General features: G+C 41.7%; 1 protein-coding gene across 5 annotated transcripts in view; it reads right to left on the bottom strand.

Moving 5' to 3' along the window:
• ECPAS (Ecm29 proteasome adaptor and scaffold) overlaps nucleotides 1-26093 on the bottom strand; it is a 67599-nt gene that overhangs the window by 26599 nt on the left and 14907 nt on the right. For 3 of the 5 annotated variants that reach the window (XM_079959101.1, XM_079959100.1, XM_079959099.1), the window contains exons 5-26: nucleotides 24581-24730; nucleotides 23698-23869; nucleotides 22503-22642; nucleotides 21765-21846; nucleotides 20858-20977; nucleotides 20084-20169; nucleotides 18886-18964; nucleotides 17019-17068; nucleotides 15340-15406; nucleotides 15117-15239; nucleotides 14124-14227; nucleotides 12090-12213; nucleotides 11381-11461; nucleotides 10283-10502; nucleotides 8791-8883; nucleotides 7270-7361; nucleotides 6054-6188; nucleotides 5404-5569; nucleotides 3452-3624; nucleotides 2942-3043; nucleotides 2242-2365; nucleotides 1008-1153 (exon numbers count right to left, since the gene is read on the bottom strand). In XM_079959101.1, the coding sequence (XP_079815227.1) occupies nucleotides 1008-1153; nucleotides 2242-2365; nucleotides 2942-3043; nucleotides 3452-3624; nucleotides 5404-5569; nucleotides 6054-6188; nucleotides 7270-7361; nucleotides 8791-8883; nucleotides 10283-10502; nucleotides 11381-11461; nucleotides 12090-12213; nucleotides 14124-14227; nucleotides 15117-15239; nucleotides 15340-15406; nucleotides 17019-17068; nucleotides 18886-18964; nucleotides 20084-20169; nucleotides 20858-20977; nucleotides 21765-21846; nucleotides 22503-22642; nucleotides 23698-23869; nucleotides 24581-24730 (2629 nt within the window). The remainder of the gene's footprint in view (nucleotides 1-1007; nucleotides 1154-2241; nucleotides 2366-2941; nucleotides 3044-3451; nucleotides 3625-5403; nucleotides 5570-6053; nucleotides 6189-7269; nucleotides 7362-8790; nucleotides 8884-10282; nucleotides 10503-11380; nucleotides 11462-12089; nucleotides 12214-14123; nucleotides 14228-15116; nucleotides 15240-15339; nucleotides 15407-17018; nucleotides 17069-18885; nucleotides 18965-20083; nucleotides 20170-20857; nucleotides 20978-21764; nucleotides 21847-22502; nucleotides 22643-23697; nucleotides 23870-24580; nucleotides 24731-26093) is intronic. The other 2 variants (XM_079959103.1, XM_079959102.1) reach the window with 2 other exon arrangements.

The following is a 26093-nucleotide window of genomic DNA, read 5'->3' as shown; positions in this document are numbered from 1 at the left end:
AGGGGGGGGAGGCAGCTTTTTTCTCACATTCTTAGACTCATTCCTACTAGAGTATCTGAAAAAGTTTTCCATTAAAATAAAGAAGAAGAAAACCCGTGCCCAATATCCCATCTGCACATGGGGGGGGGGGGGACAGGACTAGATCACAGGGCAGGAAATTCAAGGCTGTGTATGAACTTAGTACGGCCTGGTTTGCCAGTGACAGGAAAGGATACAGGAAACAAAGGCTCGTTCCCTATGTTAATGTGTTGCCTTTTATGAAAGAAACATCTGACCAGGGTCAAAGAGAATATTTCCTCAAGTCAAACCAACCCCATGAAGTGTGAATACATCTCAGAGACACATCAATCATTCACTTTGTAATCACAATTCTTCTGTGACTCAATGGCATCAGTTCTCAAATGTGGTGAGATGTGGGACCCCAACAAGGAGCCCTTATACAGTCTAATGAGCTTTGAAAAAAGTTACATGAAAACCAAAAGGCGCTATTGCTTCTAATCATCTTTTGCCGGAAATCCATAATACATAAAGAGGCAAAAGGAGCTGGCTTGGTTCTCATGTCACACTAAGTCAAAAACACCTAAGCAGGCCATCTCTGACTGAGAAAATCACAGCCATTTTGCTTCTCCCTGGTCATTCAGCTGCTGCACTAAGTTCAAACCCAAGCTTGCTGTTTAGTTCCCTCCAGACTAACCATGAGCAGCAATCAAGATTTGCCCTTCAGTTTACAGCTCATGGTTTGTCCAGAAGAGCGAAACCAAAAGTCGGGGTTCAAATATCACACTGAGCCATGCAACGTGCGGCATAGTGTAGCCAGTTCAGCATAGTGTGGCCACAGGAAGACTTCCACAACGGAGCCTGTGCAGTTGCCCTGCACCATGGTTTGAGTTACCATGACATGCAAACCAGGCCAATGAGAAAAGAGAGCACAAAAGATTGTCAAAACCAGAGAGAGAGAGAGAGAGAGAGAGAGAGAGAGAGAGAGGAAATTTGCTTCGTCTTTATACCTTAATTTCTTTGTGGGTGCTGAGCTTCTTCACCAGTGATAAAAGCCAGATGCAGGATGCTTGTCTTATGTGAGGATTGGGGCTGACAATGTGCTTATTCAAAATGACATCCAAGACCCAGGGAACCACGTCGTTAACTTTCACATCTATTTTAATTAAACAAACGGAGAAGGGGAGAGAAGTTTATTCCAAACAAAAGAATTTGGGGGAAAACAAACTGGTCCATCGGCTAGCACTTAATGTTTTCAAATTAGAAGCATTTGGGCCCTTACTGGACTTTTGTCCATGTTCAGGTAACCTCCTGTAGGCTTGTGCTTAGGAAAATCTGCAACATACCCTATATACGGTTAGAGTGGGATCTAAATCATGACTTTGGTGGGTCAATGTTCTTGGCTTAAGGCCTCGCCGAGGTACATTCAGCATCAAGCGAGAATTCAAAAGGCCCAAACTCAGAATAAAATGCAGAGACAAAAAGGCTCGGCACAAATTAGGAAAACCAGGTATGTTTAACTGCAGGTGCTCTTTTCCTATCAATTATGAACTGAAGATATTACAGTGGTACCTCAGGTTACAGACGATTCAGGTTATGCGTTTTTGGGTTGCGCACCACGCCGAACCCGGAAGTACTGGACTGGGTTACCTCCGGGTTTCGGCGCTCACGCATGCGCAGAAACACTAAATCACGCTTTGCGGCAGAAGTGCTGAATCGTAACCCGCGCGTGCACAGACACGGCGCTGCAGGTTGCAAATGCTGCGGGTTGCGAATGTGCCTCCCACACGGATCACATTCGCAACCTGCGGTTCCACTGTACATCCTATTACAGTGGTACCTCGGGTTACATACGCTTCAGGTTACATACTCTGCTAACCCAGAAATAGTGCTTCAGGTTAAGAACTTTGTTTCAGGACAAGAACAGAAATCGTGCTCTGGCAGCACGGCAGCAACAGGAGCTAAAGTGGAGCTTCAGGTTAAGAACAGTTTCAGGTTAAGAACAGACCTCCGGAACGAATTAAGTACTTAACCCGAGGTACCACTGTACAAGGCTAAGGGGCTGGAGACAGGCTTAATCCCAGGTGGCTATTAAGCATTTGAGTGTGAAGTCAGCATCTGAAGGGGAGGGGAGAGAAACTGAACAGAAGAGATTAGTTTCCACTGATACTGGTCTGGCACTGAACTGATGAAAAGGGGGATAAAGGATTGCATACACACACGGTCATTTATCCCCAAACCTACCAGCGGGAGGAGTATATTCTTCTTCAGCTACCATCCACGCATCCCGGGCAGCTACAGAGCTAGTTCCTATTGCAGCACTGGTAATAGCTTCACCAACAGTAAACTGCAGTTCAATTTGCTTGGCCTGAGAAACACACACAAAACAGGAATTACATTTCAACTTGCTCAGTTCTCCATTGGCAACATGAAAGTTCTGGCTATTCTAGAGTGCAAAGGGAGGCGTGCCTTTTTTGCTGAACTGCTCTGAAGGATCTGCCAAATCATTCCTGTGTTCGGGAGCTAACACTCTAACAAAACTTCTAAGTGACCGAAAACTTCACAAAACATGTCACTCAAAGGGCGAGGCAAAACAAGGTGGAGCACGCTTATATAAGTTGCAGGGGCCGGGAACCATGTGAAATGGTCGCCGACTCCCATCAGACATCAAGGAAACAAACAACTATCTGACTTTTAGAAGACATCTGAAGGCAACCCTGTTTAGGGAAGTTTTTAATGTTTGATGTTTTATCATGCTTTTAATATTTTGTTGTATTATTATTATTCAAAATCTACACATACGAAAGCAAGCCTGCTACACCAACTTATCTAAAAAAAGGAATAAAATTTAAGATGCTAAAGCATACCCCTTTGAAAGTGTGACACAAATGACTAAATACCAATCTTAACCCTTCATATTTAATGTATAACATTAGAGCATTACCTCTACAGAATCCATCAATCCTTGTAAGAGTAGCTTCTGGTGGGGGAAGTTTCCATCCCCTACTGGAAAGTAACCCAGCGTTTGTATAGCTCGTTCCTTCATCTAAAAGAAATCAAAGGAATTTTTTAAAAACACCTGTCCATGTATATAGATGGGAAGACAAACCTCCTAACCTCAGAAGTACATCAAGCTAGCTGAATGATCACAAATTCTGCACAAAACATTGAGTCCTGTGCAAATACTGTAAGATGCATGAACAGCCAACAGAAATGTGTGTTTGCCATGAGCTGTACAATTTGCCTATCCAAAAGATTATTCTAAATCCATGCTCAACTGATTTGCTCTCAATAAAAATAACAACATAACCCCCCCCCTTTTTTTATTTGGACATAAGTTTTATAAAAGTCAGTCTTTTATCCATAAGAAGATGGGCTTTATTTTTCTGCCTCCCATGAGCAAACCTATAAACACACATGCATAAAGAAACAATGAACCGTTGCAAAACATTACCTTATTAGTTTCCTTGCCTGAGGGAATTCTGGCTAGCAAACTTTCAACAAGATGAAGCTTTGTAAATCCAGTCCCTTCATTCGGGATGGGCAGAGGCGCATTCCTGCCTATTTCCCCCAGTGCTGTACAAGCAGCTACTGCCAAGAGGGGTGAGGTACTATCCAGAAAAGAACCTAAAATAAAAACAAACATGTCGACTGAATATCTCCTTTAAAAAGATGGTAATTCAAAAATTTAAGGAGGCCTAAAAGACAGTAAGACTTCCAGTCTTCTCCAACAGATATCATCAAGAACGAAGTCAAAATATTCGCCTGGTACAGGCACCCCCAAACTCGGCCCTCCAGACATTTTGGGACTACAACTCCCATCACCCCTAGCTAACAGGACCAGTGGTCTGGGATGATGGGAACTGTAGTCCCAAAACTTCTGGAGGGCAGAGTTTGGGGGTGCCTGGTCTGGAATCACAGAACTGTAGAGCTGGAAGGAACTACAAGGGTCATCTGGTCCAAGCCCCTACAATGCAGGAATCACAACTAAAGAATCTCCGACCGATGGCCATCCAACTTATGCTTAAAAACCTCCAATGAAACGAGAGTCAACATGTTCCGAGGGAGTCGGCTCCACTGTCAAACAACCCTTACTATCAGAAAGTTCTTCCTCATGTTTAGTCAGAATCTCCAAAACTGAAGTAACAGCTTATGTGCAAAAAGAATATTACATCTACAGTGCTTGAGTCGCTTCTTTATCTAGTATCTCAGATGACAGAAGGCTAATTTCTGTATTCATGGGACCACTCAATTTATATTTTAACGGTACAGGCCTTCCCCCCACTTACATGGGGGTTAAATTCTGGGCCCCCACACGCGTTAAGTGAAATTGCATAAAGTGGGGAGCACCAATTAGTTCGCCATTGTAGCCACAGATAATGAGCACTGTCATAGTCTCACGTCTAGAAAAATAATGATACATTTCTCATTTCTAGAATTCTTCCAACTGGAATTTTTTATGTGGATATCTTGGTTGCAACTGGAGAAACCTTGGTTATAGTTTGCACCTCACGCTAAGCCAAACCATAGCTTAGCATGAATGCACAGGGAAGTGGGTTCTGGGAGAGAAGATCTACAGTCTCTTTGCTCCTCCTCAGTTTTGCTGCTGTGCTCTACTGAGCTAAACCATAGGTTGGCTTTGTGTGCTGTCCAAATCCAGGCTTGTGGTTTAGCTCACGGCTGTAAACCATAGGACATATAAAGCTCATGGTTAGCCTGGAGAAAGCTACATGAAAAGCCCAAATTCAGATGACATATTAAGCCAAACTATGGCTTAGTTCAGGACGCGGGTGGCGCTGTGGGTTAGACCACAGAGCCTAGGACTTGCAGATCAGAAGGTCGGCGGTTCGAATCCCCGTGACAGGGTGAGCTCCCGTTGCTCGGTCCCAGCTCCTGCCAACCTAGCAGTTCAAAAGCACGTCAAAGTGCAAGTAGATAAATAGGTACCGCTCTGGCGGGAAGGTAAACAGCATATCTGTGCACTGCTCTGGTTAACCAGAAGCAGCTTAGTCACGCTGGCCACATGACCTGGAAGCTGTACGCCGGCTCCCTCAGCCAATAAAGCGAGATGAGCGTCGCAACCCCAAAGTCGGCCACAACTGGACCTTATGGTCGGGGTCCCTTTACCTTTAATGGCTTAGTTCAGGGCAGCAGCAGAATAACTGGGGAAAGATGAAGTTCCAGCAAGTTCATACCAGTGTATGGTTTAGTGCAATGTGCAAACCAGGCAACATGCCAAAGCAACAAAGAAAACATAGTGCCCATTCCTAAGTAGTGGGTTTAAGATTGCTAACGTGTAATGAGAGCTTTGTAGCACAGCCCCCTGTTTGTCCACACAGTGTGGATTAGAGAAATGGAACCAAACAAGTCAAGAATATAGGCAAAGTACAAAAGGTATAAACTGACCGATTGTTTCTGTCGTTGACTTTATCAACTGGTCTTGTTCTGGGGCAACAATGGTATTTGGATCTTCCAAGTCATGCAGTTCCACCATCCTCATTTTTCTCTTTGACAAATACCGTCCAACTGTAAATCCCAGAGCCAACAAGGATCCATGTTGCATTTCCAGATTCTGCAGATAAAAAGCAACAATCTCACTAAAGTAGTTGTAAATCACTAAAGGATATCTACCAGGGCATCATAAGCTCTCCATACAAATAAAAGCAGGGATGTGACTTTCTATTGGTTATCTAACTCATCTAAAACGACATCCTCCATTAATTCAACAACACTTAAAACCCTTTAATAAATATTATCTGTTACAAACAGAATTGTAAGGATATTTTAAAATATCTGGTATACAATTAAATTAAATTCAAGTTAGTGACATGATGCATTCTGTTTTTTCAAATCATAACTTGCATAACAAAATGATTCCCCTCCCGCCAATTTGTTTGCCTATTTTAATTAGACAAATCACTGCTTTCCAAAATATTGGTTAGTTCAACTTCTTTAGATTAAAAGAAAATCATCTGGGGCCTACAGTACCTTTACTATTTGTCACAGTCATTAATAAAAGTTAACACAAAATAACGGACAAGGAAGACTAAGCTTACATGATTGTCTTTTGCTGTTTTTATCAGGTGCTGAACTGATGTTTTAAATTCGTTTTCTGACACTGTCGACAATACTACTGAATAAAACAGAGCAGCCAGCTCCCGCATCTCTTCCTTATTGGTATTCATAAGGCTCTGAAAAGAGAATGAAAGATACATATACAATTTAACCATGTTACAGTATGTATAAAAACTTCACTAGAATTTCAACAATGAAAACACTGATCCAATTGACCTAAAGGTTCGATTTAGGACAGTTCTTAGGACAATATGTACCACATAGAGACTAGTGACTAGTTACAGGGAACCAGGCAGAGGGCCTTCTCGCCCTGTGGAATGCCCTCCCTTCAGATGTCAAGGAAATAAACAACTATCTGACTTTTAGAAGACATCTGAAGGCAGCCCTGTTTAGGGAAGTTTTTAATATCTGGTGTTTTATTGTATTTTTATATTTTGTTGGAAGCCGCCCAGAGTGGCTGGGGAAACCCAGCCAGATTGGTGGAGTATAAATAAACTATTATTATTATTATTATTATTATTATTACTACTACTACTACTTCTGAATGGCATTTTTTCCAGAGTTGTAACTGCAAAAGCACCCCCCCCCCAAAAAAAAAGCAGAATCAAAGAACCGTGCACCAACATTACTTCTACAGGTAAGTTGGCCAAACCTACAAAGTTGTTCCAATACCATACCTGTGTGCAATTCAGGTAGACCGAATACCAAGTTCAAGAAGACTAAAGACAGCCTAGACAATATAAGTAATCAGTACAGACCCAATCCCTGAGAAGTCATTCTATTCCTGTTTTAATTGCTCTAGAACTGGACACTGTACCATTTTGCCTTTGAAAGTCATTTTTGAACGACTTCCTTAAAGAGAAATTGTCATAATCCCCTTTTGTATTTCATCCTTACTTTGTTTAGAACATTAATATTATCATATTTTCAAGGGCAATGCCATACCAATTTCCCAATGGCAGACCTTTAAAATGAATCCCTAAGTGATTTACATTGATGCCTCGCCATAAACAGATACCGGGCTAGCACGGGTGTGACACAGGTTGCATGTTAACCGTTGTCAACAAATCCAGGCCCCAAGCTTGGAAAACATGCATTCCATCTTTTGGGAGTCATGCAAAAGAGTCTGTCTAACTGGAGCAAAATGCATCATTTCCTGGGGGGGAAATGCACAATTTTCGTAGTATTTTAACATACCTTTATCCAATCCATTTTGTCTACAAATCTTGCAGCTAGCTTTTCAGGGTAGACGGAAACAACCTCCAACAGGCAGTACATCACTGGCAAACCTACACAGTATTATAAAAACAAAAATAGAGAAGTGGCAAGTTGACATATTATTTAAAGTCAGTACAAATACATAGCAGCTTTTGGTATGCTCTCTCCTTTGCTGCCTACAAAGTAAACATGCCAAGAACATTGAAAACAAAATATATAAAGCAACACCAAGGCTGATTTTCTTTTACAGATATACTTTGCATGTCAAAACATTTGGCAGAAATAAGAATACCGTTTAACACCAAAGCTCCTATCAAAGAAAATTGCCATCACATTTGAAAACTTGTCAGGAACTACATAAAAAATAAATAAATCTAGGATTCTTGGAATACTAAATTAAAAGTCGATTAGGCTGCAATCCTAACCCCACTGATCTGGGTTTAAGACCCAATGAAGTCAAGAGAATTGGTGGCACTGGGACGCGGGTGGCGCTATGGTCTAAACCACTGAGCCTCTTGAGCTTGCCGATCAGAAGGCCGGCAGTTCGATTCCCCACAACGGGGTGAGCTCCCGTTGCTCAGTCCCAGCTCCTGCCAACCTAGCAGTTCGAAAGCACGCCAAAAGTGCAAGTAGATAAATAGGTACCGCTCCGGCGGGAAGGTAAATGGCGTTTCTGTGCACTGCTCTAGTTTCGGTGTTCCGCTGCACCAGAAGCGGCTTAGTCATGCTGGCCACATGACCCAGAAAAATTGCCTGCAGACAAATGCCGGCTCCCTTGGCCTGTAAAGCAAGATGAGTGCCACAAACCCAGAGTTGTTCCTTTACTTTTACCTTTACTTTTACCTTTAGATATGGTTAGGACTGTGTTGCTGGTCCCCTAAAAGCATTGAGAACTCAAGCGTGCCAAATGTACCAAATAATGACTAGCAGAAAGATGAGGTGTAGCATCTCGCATGCATAGCGCCAACAGGTGTTTCTAACATCAGGATGCTACAAGAACACAAGAGTCATTCTGCCCAAGAGCAACGCAATACCCATGGGCTGAAATTTCACATGCACTGCTGGCAAGTCACTTCTGATGCTCCTAAATGTTTCAGGCAGCTGAAGTGAAGCAAGAAGCTGAAACCAAGTCAAATGCGACCATTCATGACATGCACCTCACCCAAGTCCAAGCCAAAGAGAGTGAAATGCAACCCAGAGACTAGACAGGATCGCCAGCCTCTGGAGTCCAGAAAGCGATGCCATAAGGTGTCAATCTGAGGTACACCTTGAGATACAACAGATTATTCCAAAACAGCGCAATAGCTGAAAACTGGAAAATGCTTATCGCCAAAGATGGTAATTTGGTAATGCATTAAAAAAATCATGAATTGTGGAGAAAAGGAAAAAAACAAAACAAATTGCATTTCCTTTTCCTCTCTTAAAACGAAGACAGAAATCTGAATGCAACTCTCTCAAAACCGCATGGCAGTTTGGGAAGCCAAGCCACCAAAGACTCACCCAAACAGAACCAGAAAGCAGGAAAGATGGAGGAGTGAGCGGCACAGCTGCTGAAATCCCGCGATACTGGAAGTGATGCCACTTCCGGTGTCGCTGTGATGAGAGGAAGTGATGTAAGATGGGAGTGGGGAAAGCCCAGGATTTAGGAGGAAATGGAAGACATGCTGAACGGTGGAATTACAAAAGGGTCACACTCTGCTTATGTGGGTGGAAAGGCAAGATTAGAAAAGAGTTGTTTTGTTTTTTTTAAAAGGCATCGTACACAAGACAACGCATAAAAAAACAGTAATCACTCCTCCTTGTTCTTCTCTAGGAGTCAGACGTCTCCATATTCTCCCCAGCCCTAACACCTAGCTTAAGGTGACACATCCAGAATTCTTTTAAGACACACCGTTACCTTGATAGTTTAAAGCAAGGAAGGGGAATTAAACTTACGGAATTCCATAATATGTGATGATGGCCAGAAACATAAGATGCATTTTTGTAGGCAGGGGGGAAGAAGCAGAATCATGAGCGTTAGCCATGATACCTACATTGAACCTCTATGTACAACGGTGCTATACCTCTGAATACCAAACAGTGGAGACAGCGAACTGGGAAAGCCCACCGCTCTCATGCCCTGCTCATGAGTACCGCAGGCTGGCAATGGAAACAGAATGCCAGAGCACATGAGCATTGTCCTCCTGATGGATCAAAACAATTCTTATGTTTTCAGGAAGCAAATTTATTTGCTGCTGACCTAGTGACTGACAGCAGTCACTGCACTGACCTTTTCAGTGCTCATTCATTAAGACTTTTTAATGAATTTGGTAACAACATGGATTTATATAGGAGGGGGCCAATGGCAGGGGGTTTCAGACTACGTAAACAAAATGGCCTGAGGTCCAGCTCCGAGGGCCTTCTGGCGGTTCCCTCACTGCAAGAAGTGACGTTACAGGGAGCAAGGCAGAGGGCCTTCTTGGTAGTGGCGCCCGCCCTGTGGAACACCCTCCCATCAGATGTCAAGGAAATAAACAACTATCCGACTTCTAGAAAATATCTGAAGGCAGGCCTATTTAGGGAAGTTTTTAATGTTTGATTCTATTTTTAATATTCTGTTGGGAGCTGCCCAGAATGGCTGGGGAAACCCAGTCAAATGGGCGGGGTATAAATACTATTATTATTATTATTAGATAGTTGTATTGTCTATATAAATTTGGTATAATTAGAGTTCTCTTGAAGCCCCAATCTGGAACAGCATTGTAATATGTATTACCGCAGTTTAGAGAATATGTTTTATATTACTAATTTTATTCCCCCTTCCTGCATTCATACTGTACTACAAAATGTGGACCTAGTATTACTGGATTAAAGGGGAGGTTGGGGGTTCCTTCTTATTCTATACTCACTTTTTGTACTCGCCTTCATTTAAACCTTCAATAGATTAAATCAGAAAGGAAAAGATAGCAAGTGGAGTCTTTTCTTTCAACCTCCGCAGAGCGCTGTTTCTCACCTCCAACGCCAGACAGCAGTTGCTGAAGAAGGCTTATATAGATCTGCACAGGGTTGCTTTCACCTCCCTTTGAGGAAGAGGATGTTATGACGTGTCCAGAGAGGAGGTTTCTAATGTAACGGCCAATAGCTGGAGCATGATCCTGCATTTCGGCTAAGCTCTGAGAGGTGGGCACCACACCAGAACTGTGAGCAAGACACATTCGGAGGTACAGGACGATCTAAGCAGCAGAAGAAAACAAGATAAAAGGTTAGGGAAACAGGCCACTTGGCATTGGGAACAACAATCACTATCGGTCAGAAGGCTTCATTCCCTGAACCAAGATTCCCAATTTAGTAATACTGGCTAGCATTCCTATAGAGCTTCAGAAAGTTCAAAGCACCCCAAATATATTGCCTCAGCTTTGTAAGGTAGGTCAGTATAATTATCTCAGAGTTGCACATGGAGTCTGAGGCTGGCAGCGTGGCTTGCGTGAGGCCACTCAGTGAGTTCAAAGCTTGAGCTGAGATTCAAATGGTGACTTCCCAATTCTAATTAAGTCTCTTGGTTACTACACTATTCCAGCACTCAAATTCAGGCATTTCTTTCTTTTTTAAAGAAACAAATAAAAAAGTCAATATGTGCATTTCTGCAAGAACTGCAACTGTGAAAAACAACATTTTGTATAGTGCCTTGGCGCGAACGCCTGCAAAATTGGTTAAGCAGCCTGCAGCTCAAATGTTAGTCTAAGTATGATTCCAGAAGAGTGTTGTCCTCGTTGTTTCTATGGGAATGTGTTAAAATTAGCTGAACCATTCAGCTGAATCAATAGGACTTTAATTTGTTTAGCGTAGACTGCATCATGCGCAGGGCAATGTTCATGTCAGAACTCTATACAACCACACAGCTTGTCTTCTGAAGGATAAAGTTGGTGCCTCCCTCACCTGTTGGGCAACAGAGCTTCACAAAAGGAATGCCATCTCCCACCTAACAATCCAATGTGAGAAGCCAGAGGACATCAACGCAAATCTTAAATTTCAGGCAGGTTCATGTGGGAGAAAGGTATATGGTTAGAGCTATCAGAACGGACACAAAATTTTGCGAAAGTGATACACATACCTCTCCAAAAGCAGCTGGGTTGAAAGGCATGACTGTAGTCCCTGTCATATATTTAGCAGGTGTTTTCATTCTGTGAGAAGCCTAAAGCAGGGGGGGGGGGAACAAAATATCTAACAGATGTCCAGGCAGCTTGTGCTCAACAACTCAACAACCATAACCTAATTCCTGTGCAATTAAAATGTATCGCCCAACAACATTTGAGCCTTGCAGGGAGGCAAAACAGAAGCACATACTTGACTAGTTTCTAACAAAATTAATTCTAGCCTAATCACATACAGAGAAGACACCCAATGAAGGACTTCCCCAGAAGACCTTAACAAATGAGGTGTGGCCCATAGGACTAATGCAAATTGCTCTTTTTATTATTAGTATCGGAACAGAGCTGGTATCCAAAAGGTAGCAGAGAAACACAATTATCTCAAAGTACCTTGTCCAGGAAGCACTAAGAAAGAGAAACAGCTGTCTTTCATTGGTATTTCTCAAGGTTCTGCTTAATATTTACTGGGCTGGTGTTATATTTATCTTCTTCAGAAAGGCTTGCCAGGTGTTCAGCCATCGAGGCAGCTTATGGCACCAGACATGTTAAGCTTAAGCATCAGTCTTCACACCATTCTCTCTTTTTTGTGTGTGGGCTGTGTAAGTTGCATTATTATGACTAGATTCTGCACAGACTTTACTAGTCAACAGGAGTTAAGCTGAAATTCTGTACCTTCTCTTGAATATACTGGACCATTTCTGGGAAGGAAGGCATCTGTTTACCACCGCTCTCCTTCTCATTTTTGCCGGGAATCGTTCTCAGCGCGCGTTGTGCCTCTCCATGTACTTCTTCCCGTCTTTCAAAAATTAAGGGGGGAAAGCCAGTTTGTGCACACATACACACAGAGAGAGAGAGCAATGCAGAGCCTTTTCAGTGATGGCCACAAATCTGAGAAATTTTCCCACCAAAGAAAGCATGGACTGCCCTGTCAGTTCCCAACCTGTGGGTCCCCAGATGTTGTTGAACTATAACTCCCATCACCCCTAGCTAGCAAGCTCAGAGCTCAGGGATGATGGGAGTTGTAGTTCAACAACATCTGGGGACCCACAGGTTGAGAACCGCTGGGACCAATCAGTTTCAAATGCCCTTAAACGGAGATGAATTTATCAAGATGACAGTTTCCTTTTAGACTTGCTTTTATTGCCAATGTTTTTTATACACTGAACAGTATTTGAAAAGGTTTGTTTACAAAGGTCTGTTTAATGGTCTTTTATATTTATAATCTGTTTCACTCTGCATTCTGTTATTGAAATTAGAGCATGTCTTAATAAAACAGGGCAAATGCAAGACCAATTCTCTAAAACCGTACCAACTGCAAATCTTTGGTTTAACCCCCTCATACCATCTAGCCACGATGTGCAGCTACAATAAAGCTGCCGTTGGCTGCCATCCTCCCTTCTTGCCTTTGCCTGCAGGATGAAATGACAAACATTTTTACAGACTGACCAGCCTCTTATGCCTATGTCAGGGAACTGCCATCAGCTCAGTGGCGAGAGGTGGAAAGGCAGCTGGATTACAGAGAGCCCCTAAAGATCGTGGGAAGCAGCACTTCCTCAGCGGAGGAGGGAGGCCCCGCCTCTAGTGGGGAAGAGCTGCAGGGCTCGGAGGATGCAAGAAAGAGCCAGGACATCGTGCCTGAGCAAAGCGGGGGTGAGGCAGGTCCCCCTTTACCCAAGCCTTCCCTGCGCAGTAGGTTTTCACGCAGAGAGGGGAGGCGTTGGGTGGGGGGTCAAGAAACTACTCTGCTGGGGAAAGTTTAAGTACCGCCCACTCTCAGATTCTGCTAGTGACTGAGGAAGACATGGAGTTTAGGCGTTCTACACTGTAAATGCTTTGCACCAATAATAAAGCCTTTGAAAAGACCAGTGAGGGATCTGTGCGCTCTTGAGCAACCACCCGATAGGCATAACAGCCTACATCCCAATTGACAAACATTTTTTCAGACTGACCAGCCTCTTATGCCTACATCCCAATTCTGAACCATGTCCTAGCAAAAGACAGAGAAGGTGGAAAATAATAGGGAAGAAGAAGAAGAAGAAAATGCAGTCTGGAGAAGAGACAGGTAGAATCCCCTTTAAGCAGAGATGCTCTTGGTAAAAGTTCTAGGACCAAATGGTAGGCTGGTACCGTATCTTTAAAGGAGGAATGTATCAGTCCTAAGAGACCGCTGCACGGATTACAGCAGCCACTATCAGAGTGTCAGCCAGTGAAACTTCGAAGAGATCTGGAAACATGTAGAATTTTTGTGCCACTACTGAAGCCTTTTTGAACTGAAGGGGGGCTCCCCATTCTCTTTTAACTAAATCTTTGAAAGAAACAGACTTTCTTTTTTTTTTTTAAAAAAAAAAGAAAGTAAGAACAATAAGAGACTAGTAGTTGAGGGTAAGTAGGAATGAGATTACTGTATAGAAAAATGCTGAAATGCAGGAACTAGAAAACTGACAGAAGAAGAGATAAAGCAATTTCTCTGTCCAAGGTGAGACAGGGAAGGAAGTTAGTTGAAGGCACATCAGTTGGCCAATCTATACAAACCTTTGTCATGTGATCATGTCCGTCCCTAGAAGGATGGGGGAAATTAACCCATTGTTTTCTGGATGCCTGCTGGATGCCAGCCACAGAAGACAATTACGCCCTTTAAGTGTACCACTTATTATAACAGTAAATCTCTCCTTATAGATCTGACCTGCTGTGTAACATTAAACTTACGGGTCTCCTGCAGCTAAAAGAAGTAAGTATCTTGAAGGAATGTGATCTGAAGGGAACACCGTGCTGGCAAACTTTACAGCCACCTGACGTACTTGGACTTGAGGCTGAAAAGAAGAAATCATAGAACTGGAAGAGATCCCGAGATCATCTAGTCCAACCCACTTCAATGAAGGAATCTCAACACAAGGTTCTCCCCCATCTAATTTGAAACCATACTTCACCCTGCTTAGCTTTGCAAATGTGCTAGCAGTTTTATCGCTGCACCTCTAGGAAGACTACACAAATCACATCCAAGTTGTTTAAAAATGCAGGTGCTTATATGAAATAAACATGAAGCAGAAAGGCAGCTACTAGGGGGGTGGAAAACAGTGGAGCAGAGGCACTCCAGATATTAAAAAATGCTACAAGCTGCCATTTCTTGAGCACTTTTCCCCTTTTTGCCCAGTAAAATGTTTATAGAGGCCAGAAAGCAAAATATCACCAAAAGTGTTGGTATTACAAAGTGTAACACAGTACAACATCAGGTGTCTAGCATAAAGACAGATACCATATGGTCTTGCAATAATGTTCAACCTTTTGGATCGTATGCCAATGTTCATATTTTCTATCCAATTACAGAATTTGCAATACATGAACTCTCTTGTAGAACAACAACCATACTGAATTTTCTCACAGTCGTATGTAAATAATTCAGCTTGTACAAGAAGGTTCTATGGGGTTTTTAAAAATAAATTCTAAATTTCTACTGTAATTGCTTATCGTTGTGTTCAATTTTGAAACGACAGTGAATCAATATTTTTAAGGTCCTGCTAAAAGTAAAGGTAAACAGGATCATTAATAGGCAAACTTTGTGACTACTCTCTGCAGTCTTCACCTGCTACAGAACTGGATTTGAATAATCTCTCACAACAGAAACACTGGATATTTCTAAACACACTACTTTCAAGTCTTGAGGTTCAGTCATATTATATCTCTACTCCTTTGTTGACATACCTTAATTAGGTTTGAGGCCACAAGGGCCTCCATAAGAGTACGCGGGGCTCCTTCTAGATTTGTGTAGGCCCCAACCATCATGGACAAAGCCTCTTGAATAGCAAGCCTGGTGTCGGGATCTTCCTGAAATGAGATACATCCTTTAGTACCCAGCCTTACAAACAAGGAGAATTTTCTAGACAACCTATGTCCGTGCATGCATGTTATTAAAGGAATTACTAACCTTAGAAAGAGCCTCAAAAAACTGTTGGACTAGTGCCAGGTCCTTGGTGAACAGCTGAGGTATTCGGCTGAAAGACAACGTCAGCATTTTAAAAGATCAGTTTTTGAGACTGAAGCGAAATATATACCCTTGCAGTTAACATCTCTATAAAATAACAATATGTTGCCTGGTATTTGTGTACTGCTTTAGAAGCTTCAAACCACTCCACATGCAACTATTCACAGAAATTCTTTTTTTAAAAAAACTTTATTCCAAAACTGAAAAAGAATTACAAACATCAAATTCAAAATCCATATTGGTTTTGGAACATAAGCCTATTACATAGTTGACTAGATTAAAATATACCTAATTGCTATATATAAATGCAACACAATTAGAAATATTATATTAGAAATGTTTATAAATTCCCCTATACCCCCCACTCCCCTTCACCCATGTGTGATCTCTTTTATTTTTAACTTCTTCCATCTTGTTGTGTTGTTGTAGTTTAATAATTATTCATTTGAGTCTTTTATTATTTCCTTGTTTACCCCTGCACATTTTACACACTATCTATTGATATTCCAGTTCCAGAACCATACTTTTTCATGTATTCCTTCACTCCATCCCACTCTTTAATTATTCTCTGATTTGAATGGCCTCTAATGATTGCCATCAATTTTGCCATTTCCACAAACTCACAGAGCTTGCTTTGCCATTCTAATAATGATGGTATCGCTGAAATTCTTACGAACGATCTGTAAGGTAGCCCAGTATTGCTGCCCTTATGCACAGGTACTGAAAAAGCAAGTCCCACTGTGTTCAGTATAACTTATTCCCTAGTAACTGTGTTTGCAATTGCACCCTAGGGCACTTACTGGCATAACGCATGTCAGAGGTAAGATTTCAACCAAAAATGCCTTGGTTCATACCTAAGTGTCTTAGCCACTAGGCAACACTAGCTGTTAAGCAGGGCAGGTAATTACTTTTATAAGTAATCAGAGGCTAGATCTAAATTGCCTGCCTCTACTGGTAAAAGTTTATTTTATCTAATAACCACCAGAGATCATTTTAAAAAATCAAGAAGTTATAGAAATAGGAATTATTATTTTTAATTCAAAAAACATTTATTCAAAAGTTACAATACATTTTCAACCAATATATTCCCTCCACAGACACCTCTGTGGTAACGGTGGCATTAAAATATCCTGTTCTTCTTCAGTAAAAGAGAAAAGGGGAGACCAGAGCGTGTCAAAGGTATCTTTTTTGGAGATGTTTTTGATCAGTCACTGTTGGCATCTCTTCAGATCGTACAAATCTTTCCCCTTTTTAGAGGTAATTTTGATAGGGCATTTGAAGGGTAATTTCTATACACAGAACTTATGAAGCATGCCATCACAAGCTTTGCTCCACGACTACCTACCCAACATAGTTTTAAGCTATGTCAAAAACAGATAGATTTTCAACAATGCCCTTTTTTAAGAAAGTGGATTAGCCCAAGCATTCAATAACCACCCTCCACACCAATTTAACTGAACAGCTGTGGTGCAGTTAGAAGATCATTATCTATTCCACATTCTACACACCATTATGAGTTGTCATGTGATGTGGTAAATTAACTTGCTTGCCCACTGTCAGAGCAACAAATCGTTTTGCAAAAATCAACCAACATCTTACATGTTTCAGTGCATTTCTGTTACCTGGAAAGTTTTCCAACAGCTGAATAGGCCATTGACAACAATTTGGGGTCCTTGAATTATATAAAAAAAAAGCCAGTCAGCATAAAAGTGAAAGAAACAATACACAATCAGGTTTTCATTGCCCTTTATCCCCAACTATTACACTTGCATTTTACATCATCCTTCCCACTTTTTCTCTAACAAGTAAAGTTTCAGAAACACAAAAGTTCCAAAAATACAATAATCATCTACAGCAAGCCATTTGAGTGAAGGAACAGATGGGACTGTGTTCTTCACGCAGAGATGAAAAATCACAACATATGGCAGTGAAACTACTTCTAGTTCCTTTAATTTTATTTGTCAAGAAGGAAAAAGGAGCCTTGGCAAGTGGAAAATTGCAGATACAATAAGGCACCATGGCAAGAGCTTGAAACAGAACGTAGGTTTGGGCAGTGCAATCCAGGAATCACTTGTATAATTTGGATAGAAGAAACACTATTCAAATGATCCAAGGCAGCCCTATTTAGGGAAGTTTTTAATGTTTGATGTTTTATCGCTTTTTTATGATGATGATGATGGGAGCAACCCAGAGTGGGGAAACCCAGCCAGATGCGCAGGCTATAAATACACTATTATTATTATTATTATTATTATTATTATTATTATTACTACTACTACTACTACACTGACATGTGGATCTCTGGTAATCTCAGAGATGGGAGCACCATACCCATGAAACAGGGCAGGTAGTTTATCCTATTATTCCCTAACCATGCATGAGAAGATTGGGCAGAGTACTTTAACACCCCTAGCCATGCAACACAGGCTACAGATGGGTGGCTTGGAGATTCTGCATCTGCTCTGCCCAGCTGTCAAAACCTCCTGGACAGGAAATGACTTCCAAGTACCCCTTGGGTTTGATGGTGTTACACACATGTGTGCTGCTGCAAGGGAGGAGGCCACCAGAGCTGAAAACACCCTGTGGAATTGTGGCTGCAGGTATTAAACACGGGCTATTTACATTAGTGTAAAGCATGTTTAGGGACGCAGGTGGCGCTGTGGGTTAAAGCCTCAGCGCCTAGGACTTGCCGATCGAAAGGTCGGCGGTTCGAATCCCTGCGGCGGGGTGCGCTCCCGCTGCTCGGTCCCAGCGCCTGCCAACCTAGCAGTTCGAAAGCACCTCCGGGTGCAAGTAGATAAATAGGGACCGCTTACCAGCGGGAAGGTAAACGGCGTTTCCGTGTGCGGCTCTGGCTTGCCAGAGCAGCGATGTCACGCTGGCCACGTGACCCGGAAGTGTCTCCGGACAGCGCTGGCCCCTGGCCTCTTAAGTGAGATGGGCGCACAACCCCAGAGTCTGTCAAGACTGGCCCGTACGGGCAGGGGTACCTTTACCTTTACCTTTAAAGCATGTTTATTTTTTTAGTGAAATTTGAGTGAGCCAAACCATACCCAGGAATACAGAAAAAGATGCCCTTGTCAGTCCATTTGTAAAATCCAGGACAAAACCCCAAACCTACTTTCACTAGGTAATCCAGGTGGTGGCAGCCAAAAGAAATGGAGCCAAAATGGAAAGAAACAATTAAAAATCAACAGCCCAATGAAGACAGAGTATGCTCCATAGCTATAGAAAGATGAATGCGCAAAAAACAGAAAGGGGGAAGGGGAGCAAATGGCCTGTTTTGAGAGAATGCATGGCTGGAACCCTAAAGAGGAACATTCTTATTAGGGAGAACACACTGAATTGTTGCACTGCAGGCTTCCCCTCGTTCTCTTTCTTAGTTCTAGCAACAGCAAATATGAAGTAACTCCCCAGATATGAAAAAGACGGGCATGTTGACGGATTCCGCGACTGAAGTCCCTCTTTAGAAATAGCCTTTGAACTCACCTCTTTATACTCATTAATCAGTTTTGTCAATCCATTCAGGAGCATCGGGCCCAGTGGCTTTATCTTACCATCCGGGCAACTGAAATGCAACACATGGAAGAATAAAGGTTTTGATGTATTTTTAAATAAGACATCCTTATAACCATCCTTGATATAGAACAGGGATGGCCAGCTTCCAAGAGACTGTGATCTACTCACACAATTAAAAACTGGCAGTGACCTACCCCTTCTTTTGGGGTTCAGGTCAAAGTTGTTGAGGTTTTTTTTAGGAATACTATATTTCTCACTCTATAAAATGCACTTTTTCCCCTCCTAAAAAGTAAGGGGAAATATGTGTGCGTCTTATGGAGCGAATGCAGGCTGCGCAGCTATCGCTGAAGCCAGAACAGCAAGAGGGATCACTGCTTTCGCTGCGCAGCGATCCCTCTTGCTGTTCTGGCTTCGCTTCGCTGGAGAGGCGCTGCGCAGAGAGGGAGAGAATTTTTTTTTCTTGTTCTCCTCCTCTAAAACTAGGTGCATCTTATAGAGTGAATAATACGGTAGCTTTCCATTTGGGGAAGGGGGTTTCAGGTCAAAGTTGTTGAGCTTCTAGAGGGCGGGGCAAGGGGGCGGGGCTGGATGGGGAAGCCAGCAATTGAAAGCGATCTACCAAAACCTCCCAGGGATCGACACATAGATCAACCTGTTGGACATCCCTGATATAGAACAATATCTTGTGCCACGCCCTCCCAAATGAAAGCTTGACTGGCCCCAGTGACTGCTCACTTTTCGGTAGCCAGTGAAAAGCTAACTCTCCAAGGAAGCATTTAGGTGATAACACTGTACTAATGTGACAGTTTTTAGGTATCCTTCTGCCAATTTCATGTGTTTTTGTTATTTTAATATTCTACATTGCTTTGCTGTGTTTTGGTTTTCAGGTTGTATCCAACTAAGCTTTACTCTCCACCTTAACATAGTTTTAATCCAACTAATATACTCTCTTTTATTTTTCTTATTTGTCAGGACTAAAAGTGAAGCGTATGAAATAAAATAGAATATTAAAATAATAGTAATAAATCTCTCCTGGTGGCATAGTGCCGTATTGTTGCTCAAGAGGACAAAACCCTCAGAAACATAAATCTTCAGGCTTATCTCTATATTCCATTTCCCATTAATATGTTTCTGCATATGGCGGCATGACCAATATTAAAGTACTTACATTACACAAATATGATGCACAAATTGAAGAGACAGGGTTCTCAGTTTTGCATTGGTATTTGCACCAAAAAGTCCATCGTAGACCACCTAACAGAACAAAATAGCTCATTAGAAACAGTCGATATTATTGCCAGTTATTTTCTGAACCTATCTGTCCTATTTATGAAAGGAGGCATAATTAGGAACTGAATGTTTATGGAGCGACACTAAAAAAATCCTCTCAAAGTTTTCTGTGTCTCACTGAAGATCATATTCTATCAAATTATTTTTTATTCTTTTAAAAAATCAGTAGTAGTTCATGAAAAACAGTATCTAAGATAAATTGCTCTTAAGAAAGGTATCCTGTATGCTACGCTTCACTGCACCCAGTCTTGTTGAGCATAGAAGTGCTCTCAGATCCAGTACCCAAAAAGCTTTATTGTACAGCATTAGTCCAAGTATCACACTCCTTGAGCTAGTGTGATATAGTTCTTTGAGGGCTGGACTAGGACCTGGGAGATCAGGGTTCTAATCCCCACTCAGCCTCAAAGGGTGGCAACCTTAGGCCACTCAATGTCTCCCAGCCTAACCTCTCTCACATGGTTGTTGTGTGGATGAAATGGGGCGGGGAAGAATCATGCATGCTGTCTTGGAGGAAAGGTGGAATATAAATGTATTAATAAATAAAATAAAAACAAAACAAAATGATCCGGTAATCGCCATAGCCCATGATGGAAAGCCAGAGTGTTAAGGCCTGGATTCAAAGAGGCTGAGAATTATGAGGTGAAGACATTACCTGAATATTTGCAGGAAATGTTTCTGCAGCTTGCCTGGAGCGCAAAAGATGAGGGACTATCTTTAATTTTACCCGTGTGCTGACTGGATCACGTTTCAATTCTGGTTTCAGAACAGCTCCCTGTTATGAACAAATATGGGGTTACGGGTGACTTCAGGAAAGGCATAAAGATACTGATCGGCAAGGCAATCCTAAGTATGTTTACTCAAAAGTAATTCCCACTGTAGGACTTCATTTGTAGTAAGCATGCTTAGCAAGGCAGCAAAATGCTTCCATGAATTTCTATTCACAACAGTTTTAAGCGATCTCCATACTAGAGGCTGGTGTGAAAAATTCCACTCATTTACTTATTAATCTTGTGAACACACCAGCAGCCATGACTTAGGCCCAGAGAAGCACACAAGAAGTATGTGAAAGTAACAGCCCTTCCCCAGAGTCACTCTGAACTTGGCACTTCCATTACGACCAACAGCTGCCGCTACTTATTAATTTGTCAAATTCTCTTTCAAAGCCATTTAAATTAATAGCGGCCCCAAATTCCATAAAATCAATTGTGCCTTGTGTGAAGACGTAATTTCTATTTCTTGTGTACTGTGTATCAAATCCTTTTAAACTGCAAAATGATCTCATGAGTTCTGACCTTTCCTTAAAACTCATGGGGACGTGACAAATTATTATCTTTTTTTTTTTTAAAGGATTAACTTTCTTCTTGCGGCAACGGATGCGGCTTACATAGTGCTTTATTTGCATCTGGTTCTTTGCACACATGCAAAACCTCCATTCAAAGACGTGACGTTCTTAATAGGGAACGGCAATGTCTTTAATGGCTTGCTTTTTGTATCTAGATGGAAATGTCTAGTTCACAGGAATCAAAAAAGGAACGTGGAGCTAGGAAAGCAAGTCTTACCTCCTTGGTTTTTAGTGGTATGTCCCCAAGGTACACTTTATACATCCTGTTGATGATGGCTGGATTGTTCCAGTCAATCAAACTAAATGTTAAAAAAGGATAAATATTTGGTAAGGTCATAGGATTAATGATGATTACACAACATTTACTTTTCATTCCTCCTGCCTTCATTCCTTCCAGAAGCAGACTTAAATATCACACTTACTGAGTCTGAAATTGCTGTGAGCTCCCTTTCCTACGTCAAATGAGTTCTAAAGGAGCGCTGACAACTGGCTTAGTGGGGTAGGCAAAGCCATTTTTTATTTCTTTAGATACGCCTTTGGTTTACAAGCTGACATGTAAATGTGTAGCAACTCGCTCTTTTTTTAGTGATGTCTCAAATGCCTTGTTTTCAACACTACATTGGTTTTAATTTAATTATTATTGCTGTTCGCTGCCTTGAGCAACCTTAAGTGGAAATGATAGATACAAGTTTAACAAGTAACAATATAGAGAAGAAACTCTCAATAGTCATACGCCTGTAATTTGTCCAGCCTTATTTTCTTCAGAAAGTTTAAAACTACCCAGCTAAAAAAAAGGGGGGGTGGTCCTACAATACAACAGCATCAAAAACTTAGTAAATACCATTTGTCAATGAATGCCATGGTAATAAGCACAATTTTGCAATCGGTGAAAGGAAGGATACCTAATATTTAAGCTTTGGTTCCTATTTTTAAAAGAAAAATTCCAAGCCATTACCTTTGCTTGCTTTTGAGTTCAAGGTCTGCTGCAGTGGCTACACTGTGCCTTGTATCACTGGAGGCGATAACCAGGTGTATGATAGCTTCAAGTTCAGGCACCTGTTCAGCTTCGATGAACTTCACAATGCCCAGTTTACACTGCCCGGCAATGCAGAGAGAGGGAAAGGAGGGAAATCCGTTAGTCTAATGAGGAACATGTTCTTCAAATTGCAATAATGAGGCCTGAGATTCTTTTATGTGTTTAATTGCAGGATGGTAGAGCCAGATAAGGGCGGATGGTCAGTTTATCATAGGCTATGCTATGAGAGTGTTAATGGGGTAAACCATAAAATACCCCCAGTGAAAGTAAAGTACTATTATTAGCACTGGCAAGGTGGTTTAGGCTAGATTTGCAGCTACCAGATAAGCAGGAAGGCTTTCTGAACATTCTTTCTCATAATAAGGTTTAAAATAAAAAAGGTAAAGGACCCCTGGACAGTTAAGTCCAATCAAAGGCGACTATGTGGTTGCGGCGCTCATCTTGCTTTCAGGCCGAGGGAGCCGGTGTTTGTCCACAGACAGCTTTCTGGGTCATGTGGCCAGCATGACTAAATCACTTCTGGCACAACGGGACACTGACGGAAACCAGAGTCCACAAAAACACCGTTTACCTTCCCGCCACAGCTGTATCTATTTATTTACTTGCACTGGAATGCTTTCAAACTGCTAGGTTGGCAGAAGCTGGGTCAGAGCAACGGGAGCTCATCCCATCACACGGATTCAAACCGCCGACCTTCTGACTGGCAAGCCCAAGAGGCTCGGTGGTTTAGACCACAGCGCCACCCGCATGCATGCACTATTGTTTCTTTGTCCCTCTGATATTTTGGGTTGTACCAAACTAAGCCCAGTGAAATTCATGGGCTTGAGAGTTAGCTGTGTCCATCCATTTTAATATATTTGTGCTAGGTAGAGCTAACATTGGAGACAACCTTTTGTATTTTATATGGTCACCTTTGTAACTAGATCACGAGTGAGCCAGGCTTCAAATGGCTTCAAATTCCCCCTGCCGTTAGATCTCACATGAGTGAATGCGAAGCCAGGTTCGGGGGAAGAGAATGCAATCAAATATCAGGCTCCCAAGTTTGCATGCATGCATTTGGCGATATTTGCACCAATTTCAGACACAGACTTGCACTGCGACGCATTTGCTTTACCTGTTCCAGCTGTTCCGGCGTCCATGGGCTGTCCCCGATTACCCGCTTGGCCGCGTAAAAGCTCATTCCTGGAGGAGGCTGAGGGATCCCAGAACCTCCAGAACCACTTGATGAAGAAGACCCCTGTCCAGCTGGGACACTTTGGCGACTCTGGGATTCATTCAACACGTATCTAGAGGAAGAAGGGAAACACGTGAGGACGTTTTTGGGGGAATTTGGATTCCCAGGTCAGGGCTGGTGAGCCAGTGAACGGGCACAGGCTGTGCCAGTAACAAGTTGCTCAGATGGAAAAACTTCGCCAGAGTAGGCAACTTCAGAAGACTCTTTGTGTCACCTGCAACACAGCAGGGGACAGGCCAGCGGTCCCATCCTCCAGCAAACTCCAAGGAACTTATTCCATGTTCCTTTGGGAAGAAAGTATCACTTAAACACATCTAGAGAGCCTACTTTTTTGTCTAATGAATGAAAATGCAAACAAGAAAAGAGACTTACATATACCAAGTGTTACCATAAAACCCTACTGCAAAGTAATTAAACAGCTCAGAAACAAGCACAATGTATACAAAAAGGCAACAATTCTTCCAAAATATTAATATCATTGCTATAAATAAATAAACTTAAAAGTTATCAGGCATCAGTTTTATTTCAAAGTGAAGTTTTAGAGAGCATTCATTGTTGAGTAGTTAATCAACAAGAAACTGGAAAACTCTTGTTATGCAATAGTCTCTTCAACTACTATATAGTCTTTAACCATACACTGTGAAGGAAAGCAATTTAAATATGAGAGTTTTCAAACCCCAGCCCATTTTGTGATTTTGGCAATACTGGCCATACACTTGTATGAGAACAGAAACAGCAAAGGCTGAACTGCAACATTACTTACCCATAAGGCATAAGGAGGACATCTAGCATAAAATCCAAGAGCAGCTGCACAGTCTTTGGTTTCTCGGCAAGATTAAACGGAGAAGCTGCTTTCAGAGGTTCAACAGGGTATTTCATGTGAAAAAGGGTTGGTATTAGAAGGTGCATTAGGCTGAAAAACAATTATATTTACTGCCACTGTGAAACATGCCTTCATGATCTATTAGTTTTCACTTGATACCTATCACAACGAACACTGAGAGTGAAAGCAAATGCTGAGAGTGTTCAGAGGCTATTTTAAAAACCGCTCTTAGTTTGCTTTATGTGCATTTTCTAAATCTAGAATCAGGAGCTTCAAGAAATATAGCCCACATAAAAATTACGCTTCTCTTTCTACAGAACAATTAATCCCAGTGGAACTGCATTTTCAAAACTCCACTGAAATTAACTCAATCCAATGGCCATTTGGAACTCAAAAGATCATAACCAAGATTATGATTAATCCATATAGGTAGAAATGTTGCTTAACAAATGGAGCAAAATCAGTTCTAAAGTCCACATTTCCAGAAGTGCCTATTATGCAGAAGTTGAGTATGCCTCTTCAAAACAACAACAACCACCACAAAAATTTCCTGACTGAGAAAAAGGAGATAATTCTAGACTAAACTCTGTATTGAACTACAAAGTTGTGCTACTAGCATATTGACTCCCACGAGTTCAATAGGTCTTTCCCCCCCCCCTCCTCTCCTCAAGTTCTCCACAAAACAGTTGTGTGGGGGTTGGGCGAACAGCATATGGGGACAGGAGAGGGGAGACGTTTCCATTAGACAAGCAGAAATGACGGAATGATCTCCATAGTGCTATTCTGATTTCTACCCTTAGCCTTCCTCCTATTAGTTTTCTGCACACAAGAGATATTTCCACATTGGGAAACAACCAAACCAATGTCTAATCTTTTTTTTTTTTAATAATATTTTATTGAGATTTTTAAATACCAATGCAAAATTAGTAAACAATGTAACATATTTCATAACATAGTTTCATAACTTCTTTGGACTCCCTCACGTCTCCCACTCCCACTTACATCATTATAAATTTTTGCCAGCAATTTATCAACTTGTTTGCGTTCTTATGTCCCGCTCGTTTAAATATAATTAATAATTCTCCAAAAAATTTACATTTTCCTCAATCTCACTTATCATCCTAATTCCAACTATTTTAGTGGTGCTCAATTGTTTGTGATCTAGCATCCTTATTAACATTCAACCAAATTACAATATTTTTGTAGGTAAATCTTGAATTTCTTCCAATCTTCTTCAACCCTCTCCTCTCCCAGGTCTCGGATTCTGCCCGTCATCTCAGCCAGTTCCATATAGTCTATCAGTTGCATCTGCCATTCTTCCAGTGTGGGTAGATCTTGGGTTTTCCAATATTTAGCGATGAGTATCCTTGCTGCCATTGTTGCATACAAGAAAAAAGTTCTGTCCTTCTTTATCACCCTCTGGCCAACAATACCCAGAAGAAAGGCCTCTGGT

This window comes from Podarcis cretensis (assembly GCF_951804945.1).
Source record: "Podarcis cretensis genome assembly, chromosome: 17".
Taxonomy (NCBI): Eukaryota; Metazoa; Chordata; class Lepidosauria; order Squamata; family Lacertidae; genus Podarcis; species Podarcis cretensis.
Note: the sequence above shows the minus strand (reverse complement) of the source record. Positions and strands in the feature narration are given on the sequence as shown.